This window comes from Pipistrellus kuhlii, unplaced genomic scaffold (assembly GCF_014108245.1).
Source record: "Pipistrellus kuhlii isolate mPipKuh1 unplaced genomic scaffold, mPipKuh1.p scaffold_m20_p_11, whole genome shotgun sequence".
NCBI classification, from domain to species: domain Eukaryota; kingdom Metazoa; phylum Chordata; class Mammalia; order Chiroptera; family Vespertilionidae; genus Pipistrellus; species Pipistrellus kuhlii.
In genome coordinates, this window is record NW_023425416.1 from 50,485,431 (window position 1) to 50,498,325 (window position 12,895).

At 62.0% G+C, this 12,895-nt stretch overlaps 1 protein-coding gene across 9 annotated transcripts in view; it reads left to right on the top strand.

Moving 5' to 3' along the window:
- ITPR1 (inositol 1,4,5-trisphosphate receptor type 1) overlaps positions 1-3,050 on the top strand; it is a 137,195-nt gene extending 134,145 nt beyond the window's left edge. For 8 of the 9 annotated variants that reach the window (XM_045579513.1, XM_036432127.2, XM_036432133.2 and 5 more), the window contains one exon: positions 1,064-2,165. In XM_045579513.1, the coding sequence (XP_045435469.1) occupies positions 1,064-1,150 (87 nt within the window). In that variant the 3' untranslated portion in view covers positions 1,151-2,165. Of the gene's footprint in view, positions 1-1,063; positions 2,166-3,038 lie in introns of those variants that run through there. The other variant, XM_036432132.2, reaches the window with a different exon arrangement.
- The last annotated feature ends 9,845 nt before the right edge of the window (positions 3,051-12,895 follow it).

The window sequence follows — 12,895 nt, forward strand, 5'->3', positions numbered from 1 at the left end:
GTGTGCCCCTCGCTGGGCTGGCCCCTCGCCTCACGCTGGTGTGCGGAGCAATGACCCTCGCTGGCAGCAGGAACGGTTTAGGCCGAGAGGCCCCCTCCCGCCCCATGGAGAGCACGGCCCTGACACTTCTCGCCTGAGAGCTGAGGGGGAAGCCGCCTTTCCGGGAACCTGACTCCTGGGCAAACACTGCTTCCACATGGTCACAGAAGGCGTTTCCCAGGAGCCTGAGAGGAGGACTCTGGTGGAAACGGCTGAGTTTTCTATAAGAAAAGGCCTCTTTGTTTCCTTGGGAGGTTTTGTACCAAAAATTAGTCCCAGCAAAAACCCAAGTTTAAGCATCGGCCACATAACAGACACTGTCCTAGGAGATGCACACACACCTCCTGCCGTCCCAATAGAGGCATTGCCCGTGTGGAGGGGGAAACTGAGGCAGCATCAAACCCTAGGGAACAGGTCTGATCCCAAAGCCCACGTTCCTCTCCCTGCTCTGCCCCAGTCCCTCGGACTGAGGAAGCGGAGACCCCGTTAGCTAACGAGCATCTCACACATGAGCCTTCTCACCTTCACGGCCTTGGCCGTCCGCACCCAGCCCAGGGCTGGGACCAATGTCGTTCATGCAGAGAATTAAGTCTGTCCCAACACCGGGTGCACCAAGACACCACCCATGGCAGAACCGAGGCGGGGAGGGGTGCCAGGACTGCCTCCGCTCTGCCTGGGGAGCGAGCACGGAGCTCCAGGCCGGGGCCGGACAGGCTCTGCAGGAAGCGCGCCTCCAGGGGGCCTGCACGCCGCTGGGAGGTGGGTGCGGGGTGTGTCCGCGCCCGTGCCTTCCTGTCCGCCGCTTCCCCGCAGGGGGCTGCAGGCAGTGCCTCCGGGTGTCCCGGCCCGGCCGGCCCCAGAATTCCCCGCCTGCGGGCGGCCCCCGAGGCCGCCTGCGTGTGAGGTGCAGCCTGTGTAGAAAGTGGGTTTCAGAACAAACCGTAACCACAGAGGTAAACCCACGGCCGCCGGGGCTGACGCACAGGAAGCGTCTGGCTGATGAGGAAACTTTCTGACTTTCCAGATGACAGAGCAGAGGAAGCAGAAGCAGCGGATCGGCCTCCTGGGACACCCTCCGCACCTGAACGCCAACCCCCAGCAGCCGGCGTGAGCCAGCGGAGTGCCCCCCGGCGCAGGGCGGGGCGGCGGCTGGCTGGCCGAGGCGTCTGTAAATAAACTCCGGTCGTACTGGATGTACATGATCGCTAGCCTAGAGGTGGGATGTACCTATTGTAATCAGTGTTGGCACGGTGACCTTCGTTTGTGCCAAGAAATATTAAAAATGCCTTTTTTGGAAAGGACTACAGAAAGCACCTGATTTGCACTTGAACCAGAGTATAGATTTAAAGCTATAGGACGTGTATTTTGTATTTAAATCTAGAGTAGCCAGTATTTATGTTTTTTATAAACTGTGCAATACGGATTCCGCGATCACAGTGACCCTTAGCCCCCGGGTCCCGGAGGGAGCCGTGTCTTTGAAGCTGGTGTTAATACGATGTGACAAATGTCCGACGATGCTGCTGCCAAAACACCGTGCTGGTGCGCGCAGGCCCGGCGGCCGAGCCACGGAGGCGCCTGTGGTGGCGCCGTGGGCCGTGGCATCGGCGCCCCACGCCTCCGAAGCGGCAAGCCCGCCTTCATTGTAAGAGCAACTGTAGCTTCGAAGATCCTTATAAGCTTCCGAATGGATCGTTGAAACTGTTGCTAAGAGGTAACCTAGAGGCTCAGGCGTTAGCTTGTGGCGTTAATAGACGTGCTTCAAGGGGGAACGCACCCTGCTGCCAATCGGTGAAGCTCCTGGTGAGTGTGGGTGTCTCGCCGTCAACACGCCGTCCGCCGCTGGTCTCCGAGTATCTGGTCCCAGCGGCAGGGGCTGCGAGGCGCCCGCTAGCCCCCGCGGTAAACACGTATCGGTTTTGTTTGTCACGTGAACTCTGCTGCGGATGGATGGAGAGTGAGAGGAACCTTGCGTATCTGTTGCTGAGTTGTGTACCTGGAATCATTTTATAAGAGACACTCTGCAAAAAAAAAATTTTTTTGAAAATGTGTTGAGAGCAGAGTTCCAACGAGGGAAGTCTGTAAATGCCTGTGTGAGGATAATATTTAATAAACGATGCAGACCACGGCGTGGCTGGCTGGTGGCTTCCTTCCGTGCGGCTGCTCGGTCGTGTTTTGGTTTAAAGCACAGCTGGTTGGTGAGCAGGTGAGCTCAGAGACACTTACCCGTCCGTGCAGACTACAGTAAGCAAAGTGACCGCCACCGGGCATCCCAGGCCCTCGCACGCACTGGATCTCAGGAGGCTGTCCTCCGTGGCCGTGGCCAGGGGCCCGCGAGCCTGAGGGTCTCACAAAGCTCCCGCCCTCCCGGGGAGGCCTGCCCTCGTGCAGGCCGGGCGAGGCGAGTCTCCCTGGCTTCGGGCAGTAACTGCCATTTCACTTTCTAAACATTGGAGTCAGTGTCCTGGGCTTGTGACAGACTTCGTGCCCCTTCCCCGTGGTTCTCGGCCTGCGGTTCTCACTCGGCTGTTCTGGAAACGACAGCTGACCTGCTGCGGGGAGGCTGGCCTGCCGCCCGGTGTGGACGCAGAGACACAGCGTGCGGCAGGCGCTGGTGTAAATGTGGGCCTGTCACGGGCGGCCGCTGTGGCCACCGCGCGCAGTGACAGCGCCAGGGGCTCGCCCGGGCGTCCCTGGGGGCTGAGTCCGCTCACCAGGAACGGGGTCCGGCCTGACCCCCCCGCGGGCGTGCACGTTGCTGGCGGGGGCACTGCCTGTGGGGCAGACCACACAGGGAGGCCCGGGCAGTGAGGCGAGCTCCGAGGCATGCGCCCGAGACAGGAATGCAGAAAGATGCACTACAAAGGGGGCCCTACACACAGGAGCAAGGTGGGGTTTTGCTGAAATAATGGTTTTACAGGTTTTAAAAACAACAGGTGCTTGGAAGAGGCTGGAGTGCTAGGTGGCCATCAGAGTCAGCTTTCAGACAGGGATCGGGGCAGAAGACGCCTCCTGACGGCGCTGGAGAGCAGCAGAGAGCACCGTGGTGTGGAGAGCGAGGCACTGAGCCCGGGGGAGGCCGAGGCACTGAGCCGGGGAGGGGGGGAGGCCGAGGCGCTGGCCCGGGGGAGGCCGAGGCGCTGGGCCCGGGGGGGGGGGGGCTGAGGCACTGAGCCCGGGGGAGGCCGAGGCGCTGGGCCCGGGGGAGGAGAGGAGGGGAGGCCGAGGCACTGGCCTGGCCGGGCTCCGAACAAGCGCCTCCTGCTCACGCCTCCCGGGCTCCCGTCCTCCCCTCGCAGCCCTGTGGCCGCCCGGCTGGCCCGGCGTCCCCAGCCCTTTCCCTGGGGATCTGCTGGACTGTGAGACTCTCAGACCAAACGCCCTGCGGCAGAGAAACCTCCTAAAATCGGTTCACAAGCCGGTCGCATGCACCCCCTCCGGCCCCTGCAGCGGTGAGAGCGGATCCCCCGCACGGAAACCCGCAGGAGGTGCTGCCGAGCAGCCGCTCCCGGCCCCTGCGCATCATGTCAACGCGGCCTCGGAGGCTGGAAATCCCCGTGAAGATTTCGATTTCACAGAAAGTACCCAAAATTCCACCACTTTTGCATCACAAAGGTTTGCCAGTTTTGAGTAAAATGCTGTGTGGTTTTGTGGGCGGCAGGACCGCCAGGCTCCCCGGTGTCCGCGGGCCGCACAGGCTGAGCCCTGGCCGCTTCCCAGCAGACGCCTCCCCGGGGCTGCGCGCTGAGCTCCCGCACCTGCAGGCTCGCTGGGCGCAGCCCGCGTCACACCCGCCCGCAAGGAAGCCCCGGCAGGTCCCTCCGAGCTCGCATCTTCTGCTCCTCTGATAAAACGAGTCCCAGCTCACCGTGTGTCACATTAAAAAGCAGCATCCGGCCAGCACGGCTCCGGGGCTGAGCATGGACCTCTGACCCAGGAGGTCACAGTGAGATTCCCGGTCAGGGCACAGCCCCGGGTTGCAGGCTCCATCCCAGTGTGGGGCGTGCAGGAGGCAGCTGAGCCATGATATTCTCTCTCATGGATGTTTCTCCCTCTCCCTCTCTGAAGTCAATAAAAATATGCTTTTTTTTAAATAAAGAAAAAGAAAGAAAAAGCAAAACCTGGCCCGAGAAGAGCCTGGCGGCCCTGAGGGTGCTGTGGGCCATGACGAGCATGAGAGAGAGAGAGAACGCTCGCACCTTGGGGGGGACTGCGAGCAGAGCCCCCGGAGGGAGGCGGGGTCCCCGCCACGGAGGAAACCCCCGGGGTTCTGGCGGCAGCGCCCACAGCAGAGTGCGTGCGCGGGAGCCGCCCTGGAAACTGGGCCAGCTCCTGCCGGTGCCCTCAGAGGGCGGCGGGTCCCTGCGAAGAACAGAACTTCCGGCAATCCCGGAATTCAGCCCGCTCGCTCCGGAACACAGGCAAGCTTTGGAGTCCTTTCCCACACACCAGTCCTGAGGCAAGCTGTCCTAGAAGCCCTCTGGGCCACCTAGCCGGTGTGGCCCAGTGGATAGAGCGTCGGCCTTCAGACAGAAGGGCCCCGGGTTCGATTCCGGTCAAGGGCATCCCCGGTAGGGGGTGTACAGGAGGCAGCTGAGTGATGTGTCTAACTCTATCCCTCTCGCCTCCTTTCTGTAAAAAAATCAATAAAATATATATATTTTTAAGTCCTCCAGGAGAAAACAGGTTTGTGAGAAACTGGAATGAGGTTTGGGTGCAAAGTGTTCGTCTCCTTGTGAGCCCACAGGGCAGCGTGGAGGATTGGGGGAAACCGTGTCCTTCTTTTCCAAATATGTTTTTATTGACTTCCAGAGGGGGAGAGAGAAACATGGATGAGAGCGAGACATTCATTGGCTGCTGCCTGCACACCTCACACTGGGGATCAAGCCCACACCCGGGCATGTGCCCTGAGCGGGAATCGAACCGGCGACCCCGCAGTGCCCGGGACCGCACTCAGCCAACCGAGCCACGTCAGGGCCGTCCCCCACTGAGGAGGCTCGTGAGGAGAGGCGGCCCTGTCCCGTGTCTGGCTCACACCCCACGCGTGTGACTTCCCGTTCCTCGGCCTCCCGCCGGTTCCCTTTTCTCATGCCTGTGCCTCCCTGCAGGCCCTGCGTGACCGGCGCTGCTTTCTGTTCCTGCCCGGGGCCGTTCCTCCGGGGGACCCCGGGCCGCCGCCTCAGAGGCCTGGTCACCTGCTAAACGGGTCCCTCGCATCCGGGTGGTGCCTGACCTCCGTGCGAGCCGAGCTCCCGGGGAGGAAGCCGCTCGCGGCCTCCCGCACGGTTCTCACGCGGACCAGGGCTGAATTAACAGCGACTTCTGTTTCGCTTTTTTTGTGAATCCTCAATCGAGGGTATTTTTCCATTGGTTTTTAGAGCGAGTAGAAGGGAAGGGGGGAGAGACATCTATGTGAGAGACACATCAACGGGCGACGGGGGCTGGGGATCAAACCCTTAGTCCTCAGGCGGTGGTCTCACACGGAGCCGCACCGGCAGGCCGAGTTCCCGCTCACACGTCGTGGAGAGATGTTTTCTCGGGGGTGAGGATGGGTTTCCGTTCGTGCTGAGCTGCCATGAGGCAGGCGCTGCCCGGTGCTGACCTGGACTCCCCGTTCAGCACCCTGTGAGCTCGTGGCTCACAGGTCCCCACGGGAGCCCGGCTCCCCTTCATCGCCCAAGGACCCCACGGGGTGCTGACAGCTCCTCTGTCCTTCCGTCTGGAGTCCTGCCGGCAGCCCAGTGCCCCCGTCCGCCCCGTCGCCTCGCCTCTCCCCGGAGCGGACGGGCGTCTCACAGGCGCTCTGGAGAGCACCCCCGGGAGGACCGCACCACGGGAGCTCTGCGCGTGCTCCCGCCCGGCTTCCCTGCCCGGAGGCCCCCTCCTCTCCAGCCTCACCCAGGGCCCCTTCCCCCGCACCGTCCCCAAAACAAATACAAGCTTCCCATCAGCTTCCCGAAACAACCTTCATCCGGCAGAGCCATCTCAGCCCGGGGCCTAACGCTCCCATCTAGACGGCCCCTGACCAAACCAAAGGGAAGGAGAGAGAGTCCGACTCCGAGCCACCGCCCTCACAGCAGACTGCTCTCTGCGCTCTCCCTGCCCTCCCCTCCCCTCCCCCCCCAGGGAGAGCCTCCGTCTGAAGGCCACGTGGTGGCCAGACCGGAAGGGCAGACCTGGAGGCCAAGGCCGACCGCGCCCACAGGGCACTGCCCACGAGGGGCCGAGAGGCCGAGAGGCCGAGCCCTGCCGGCCTGGAGGGAACAGCTAAGACGCAGAGGGAAGCGGGCACCTCCGGGTGGGCTGCTCTGCTCGCTGCTCACCCGCAGGCCCTGCCACAGACGGGCTCTGTGCACTCTGGGGGCGGAGTCCTCGCAGGCCCTCCCTTCCTCTGGGGTCCTCGGGAAGGGGTCTGCACTGGCCCGGAGGGGCATGCAGAACAAGCGGCCGTCCGCACTCTGCTGCTAAGCGACCATTGCATCCTGTAGCTAACCATCGTCACAGCCTCCGGCCGCAGCAGCCCTCCTCCCCGTCCCCTCCCGCCCGGGACCCCAACCTCCCCCCCTTCCAATCTGCAGCAATAAAGAGACCATCCCCGTGAGAGCGGCTGCCACCCCCAGCACCTCCTCCCGCGCCGTCTGCACCTCCCGCGCCGTCGGCACCCGCTCGGCTGGCAGCGGTGGAGGGCCGAGGAGACAGCCGGCATGGAGGGTTTGAGGAGAGGCCGGCCACCGGGGTGGGGAATCTCGGTCCGTTTACACAGAGCAGATGCACGTGAGAACTCTGCCAAGCATGATGCTCACACGGCACTGAGGCCGGATCCACGCGGCCGTGTGGTGTGTCGCTCCGGGTGCGTGGCATCCGGACGAGGCCGATGGGAGACGGAGACGCGGTCCGGAACGGGTTATCACAAAGGGACACGGGGAGGTGTTGGCGATGGAAACACGTCCGTTACGTGACTTCAGCGGGTTCTCAAAATTCATAGAACTCTAACCTAAAAAGGGGAAATTTCACTACATGCAAATTAGACTTCGGTTAACTTGACTTAAACTAAAAACAAAAAGAGTGGGAGGAAGGAAGGGCCAGACCCCAGACTTTGCATTTTAACCTGCACCCGGGGGAGGCTGACCCGCGAACGCCGGGCGGGGTCCGGCTGCTCCTTCCCCGCACGGGCCCCGGCTCTGGGGCCGGGCCCGCCTCTCAGCTGGGGCGGTGAGGGCTGCCCGTGGGGGGCCTTGCAAACGGCTCAGTCCGGAGGTGTGCTGCGCTATTTTCTTGTTGCTGCCGAAACAACTAACCAAAACGCACACTGTGCCTCTGACTCCTCCGCTGGTCTGCGGCCGAGCTGGACTGGCCCAGCGGGGAGGAGACGCGGGGAGGGTCCCGTCTGGGCCCCTGCGGGCCTCGAGAGTCTGCTCCCGCGTTGACAGAGGCTCCCGCCCGCGTTCCCGTGGTGCGACCCTGGGGATCCCATCAGCCCCTCACAACGTGGTCACAGGGAAGGGGCAGAGGCACAGGGTCGGCATGAGGACAGGGACGCCTCTCAGAGGCCATTCACCTGCAGGCCCCAGGCCGACGCGTGGGCACAAGAGGAGCAGAACCAGCCACCTGCCTCCACGCAGCTGATGTGGATCCTCCCAGAAAGTCAGCCTCTCACCAAACAGGCCACACGTGACCCATCACCTACCGCCTGTCCCGCCAGACCCTGACCTTCCCGACCTCTGTCGCTGGTCCTCCCGGACACCCGAAGGAACCCTGAGATGTGTCTGCTGTTGTGGACGCACAAACACACACGTCCTGTTTTCCCGGTGAGAACGACACTTTAAAATGAAGACCAAGTGAAGCCCAAAAACAAGACGGACCATGACCTTCCCAACCAGATGGTCCTTGTTGAATAAGAAAAGCCAGCGAACACGTGTGAGATGGGAAGTTCAGGGCCTATGCCACCACCTCTCTGCCTTGGTGACTGTCTAGTCAGATTCTGCGTTCACTTTATTTCTTCTGTTAATGAATTTTATACGTTGTTTGTTTTTTTTATAATCCAGTTGCCAGTTTTTTACCAAATACATGTTTTGCAAACACTTGTATCCTGGTCTGTGGCTTCTTTTTTCATTTTCCTAGTGGAGCTTTTCAAAGTCCAAACGTTTTTAATTTTGATGAAACTCAGTTTGTCGTTTTGTTTTGTTTTTCTTTCGTGGTTCATGTTTCTTGTGTCCTAAGAAATCTTTGCCTAACAAACGTCCCCGGACTCCCTCCCGCTTTCTCCCACGCGCCTGTGAGGGTGAAAACGTCCCATCATCCGAGCGAACCACGGAAGTGACTTCCCCCGGCTGACCTCCGGGGAGACCCGGGACTCAGACTCCCAGAAAAGCCGCAGGAAATGCTGCTGCCAGAGCAACGGTCCCTGCCGTGTGACCCGAAGGACAGGCACCGAGAGCCAACACAGACCGTGGCACTACGTCCAGCTAAAACTGTGCTCGGGCTGAAACCGGTTTGGCTCAGTGGATAGAGCGTCGGCCTGCAGACTGGAAGGTCCCGGGTTCGATTCCGGTCAGGAGCATGTACATTGGTTGTGGGCACATCCTCGGTAGAGGGTGTGTAAGAGGCAGCTGGTCAATGTTTCTCTCTCAGTGACGTTTCTAGCTCTCTATCTCTCTCCCTTCCTCTCTGTGAAAAATCAATAAAATATATTAAAAATAAAATAAAATAAATAGTAGTGAATTATTTTTTTTTTAATTTTTAAAAATAAAACAGTGGTTGGCAAACTCATTCATCAGCAGAGCCAAATATCAACAGGACAACGATTGACATTTCTTTGGAGAGCCACATTTTTTAAACTTAAACTTCTTCTAACGCCACTTCTTCAAAATAGACTCGCCCAGGCCGTGGTGTTTTGTGGAAGAGCCACACTCCAGGGGCCAAAGAGCCACAGGTGGCTCGCGAGCCGCAGTTTGCCGACCACGGGACTAAGAAGCTGTTGCTCCATGAAGGGAACAGTCCATCCAGGGAAGAGACGCCCATGGGAAGAGGGAATGTTTGCAGATGGATCCGGGGCTCACATCCAAAACGGGCCAGGCTCCCCTCCTGCCCAACAGCAAAAACGCTCATTAACAACGGCCGAGAGGTCTGAGTGGGCCCTGCTCCAGGGAAGAGCGACAAAAAGAGGGACAGATGCTCCGCTCGCTCACCGGCAGGAAGATGCCAGTCAGGCCGCAGTGAGGGGCCGCTCTGCCCGCTGGGGCGGCTGTGAGATGGGAGGGCCGGGAGGGCGGTGCCCCGGGCACTGCGGGTGGGGAGGTGCGGGTGCAGCCACTGTGCTGAACAGTGTGGCAGCTCCTTGCAAAGTTAGCACTCTCACTGCCGCCTGGCCCTGCGATCCCAGTTCTGGAATTTTTTTTTTTTTAATTGAAATCAGGATCTCGGCGATTTAGCTGCATTCCCATGTTCACTCAGCACCGTCACAGCCGCCAGGATGGAGAAACCACCGGGATGTCTGGGACAGAGGGATGGGTAAAGCAGCCGTGGTCTAGCCACATCGTGGGATATTACACAGCCGTGAACAGGGAGGGGACTGTGTCAGATGCTGCAAGATGGGTGACACCGGAGCGCACGGTGCTACGGACCAGCCAGGCGCAGGTTAAACATTGCACGATTCCGCGTACGCGACTCACCGAACGCAGCCAGAGTCACAGCGGAAAGCAGAACGGTTCCCGCCACCACGTTAACCCATTCTCTCCTGACGCCTAAACGCCTCGTCTTAAAATGCTCATCATCAACGAGTAATTAGATGAGATTTTAAGCACTTGCTATGTGTTTACATAAGATTCCACTGTTTCATTGGAAACAAAGAAAAATAAATAAAACGTTAAAGGAAACCAGTGTTCCTCAGTGAAACATTATAAACACCCGGGATGTCTGTCAGCTTTGCCTCTTAAAGGGCATAGCTCTCCAGGCCGGTTCTCTCTCGGAAAAGGGAGAGACACGGTCACAGGAGGACCACTCACGCCCCGGGTCCCATTCCCGCGTCCGATGCGGTGCAATGAGCCGGTGGACACGGATGACAGGCAATGGAACCGGCTCAGAGACTGCTGACTGGACGCTGGCTGGCAGCCGCCCTGCGCGCTCCGCTAAATAATGTGAACGGAGGCTGAGTGACAGCAGGGACAGCCAGCTTTCTCGCCAGCTTCAGGGACCTGGGGCGTGAGCAGGTAAACACCTGTTTAAAACACTGACATGAGAAACTGAAAATAAATGGAAAAGCCAGACCATGGAGCTGCTCCGTTCCAGTGACATCGTGTGTAATAATTACTCTTAGAAAACATCCACCGACGGCAACCTCTTCCAACAGGGACTCCGTGTGGACGGACCCCGGGCCTGGGCAGACACGGGGCTGCCACGGGCCAGGCGCGGCCGGGCGGCGAGCTGGTGCAGAAACCACCGCGAGGCGGCCAGCGGGCTGTCCCTGGGCCGCTCCAGAGGCGGGTTCTTTCCAGAAGGAGCGGCGGCGGGACTGACTCAGACTCCGCGGAAGCCGGGCGGGTCGCCCTCCCTCAAGCACAGACAAGCGGGTTTTCCCTGAACTCCTGCGGCCACAGCCCTCCGCGTGGGGACGGGCCGGGAGAGGTGAGAGCAAGGTCACAGGCATGGCTACAGCATAAGGAAGGAGCAGCGTGCAGGGACCACCCAAGCCCAGAAAAAGAAAATGAGAAAGAGGGGATGCGGCACAGAACCGGGTCTGTCTGGAGCTCTCCCGTGGGGGTTGTCAGTGCCGACACTCGGTGCCGCACTGTGCCAGGACGCTCAGAGCTGCCCCGTGCAGGCCCCTCACAGACCCATCTCCACCGGAATGGAGTCAGAGGAAGAGCACCGACACGTGTCCTTTCTAAACCGCCACGGCCCCGCCGGCCGGGAAGTGAGGACTGGGAAGCCTGGTGGGCAGGGACCACAGGAGTGTGGGCACAGCAGGAGCGGCCGCCTGCCATCCCCCCCGCCAGCCGCAGCGCAGAAACGGACCTCGGTCCTGGGGCCCCCGGCCCCACGGTCTGTGTCCACACCCCCCGGAGCCCGGCTGCTCTGAAGCCAGCAACTGGACCCCCAGCCCGGGTGCCTGCAGCCCGTGACCAGGCCCTGAGCCCGCCGGGCGCCAGGCAGGCCGCTGAGCAGCACACTCCCCTCGCTCCCACCCAGGCCCCGGAGCAAACTGAGGCCGGCACCACGGGCACCAAAGCGTCCTGGCACCTGGGTCTTGGCGGCCGGCACGGGGCACCGTCTCCCTGGGGACAGGGCGTGACGGGTGCCCTACATGCTCGCGAGGCAGGGAGTGTTGTGACGTGAACTCCTCACTTCTTGGCCACTCCAGCGGAGTGGGGAAACTGAGGCCTGGGTGACCCCAGAGGTCACAGGGCAGAGGTCACGGAGCCTCTGCCTGGCTGGCCCTGCCCTGGGGTCCCGCACCCTCGGGTCCCCCCCACGTCAGGCCGCCCTGCCCTGGGCCTGGGCGGGGCCGCTCCCCTCCCGAACCTTTTCCCGGCAGCAGCCTCGGTCGCCAGGGGAACCCGGCGGCCCGGCGGCCCCGCCCGCCGCCAGCTGCAGGGCCCCGCGCCAGGCCGGCCGTTCCGTTCCGGGCGCCCGCCTCCGCCTCGCCCCGCGCCCCGCCCCGCGCCCCGCCCCGCTCCCCGCCCCGCTCCCCGCCCCGCTCCCCGCCCCGCTCCCCGCCCCGCTCCCCGCCCCCCTCCCCGCCCCGCTCCCCGCCGAGTGCGCCTGCGCGCCCGCCCCGCGCCCCGGCCGCCGCTCACGTGAGGAGGCGGGGCCTCGCTCCCGCCACGCCCCCCGGAGCCACGCCCCCCTCGAGGGACCTTCGCCTCGCGCATGCGCTTCCCGGCCGAGCGCTCCAGCTGGGCCGTGGGCTGTGCGCACGCGCGGTGGGGTCGCGGGCTCTGCACCTGCTGGAGGCGGCGGAGGCCGAGCTCTCTGCGGCGCGAAGGCGGCTGGCGCCTCCGGCTGCACACTCTGCCCTCTGGCTGGTCAGAGGACAAGGAGAGAACTCGCCAGGTTTTCCCATTTTGTGGCCAAATGCAAGGCAGCGATCAGGAGCCCCCCGGATGGGAGGGGAGGCGCGTGGTGCGCTGGTCTCTGGTGCTCTGCCTGCGGGCGGGGTCCTCCGTCTGGGGGGGGGGGGGGAGGCAGGTCTCACCTGGGCACGCACCTGCCCAGCGGCCTGCCCCAGGGCACTGAGCGCTCAGAGGCACAGGTGTCTTCCCTTAGCCTGGCCCCAGGCAGGCCTGGGCCGCTTTCCCTGGGTCCTGCTGTGGAGAAAAGGTAGGGCCATTCCTAGGCTGCGTTGCTCTATTCAGAACCCCAAGTCAGTACCTTGGTCGCCCGTATTCTTGGGCCTTGGGTCCCTCCAGGAAGCCACGTGTGTTCGAGGGCGGGAGCGTTTTGAAACTCGTTTATAAGCCTCGCTGGAAGGCGCCCGCCGTTCTGGGACCGGATGGGGCGTCCCCATGCAGGGCGTGGCGGACCGAGTGTCTGTCTCCCTGGGCAGCAGCGGCTGTGCTTGGCGGTGAGCTCCCGGACAGGTTCTCGGCGGACACCGGTGCAGTACGGCGGGAACACGGCCGGGCCTGCTGCTCGGCCTCCGCGCTTCGTGTTCTTGTTACTGAGCAGTTGTTGCTGCCGGTGTTTTCCTTCCACTGTTGGCGGGGTCAGTGCTGCTGAAGGTTGTTGGCAGAGGCCGGAAGGATCGGAGAAGGAGTGAGGGACAATGAGAACTGAACAAATAACAATATTTTACAGTCAGGCCTCGGAGACTAGCAGTAAAGCAAGTCCTCCTGTTTTTGCTGGTGGGGGCTTTGCCTGC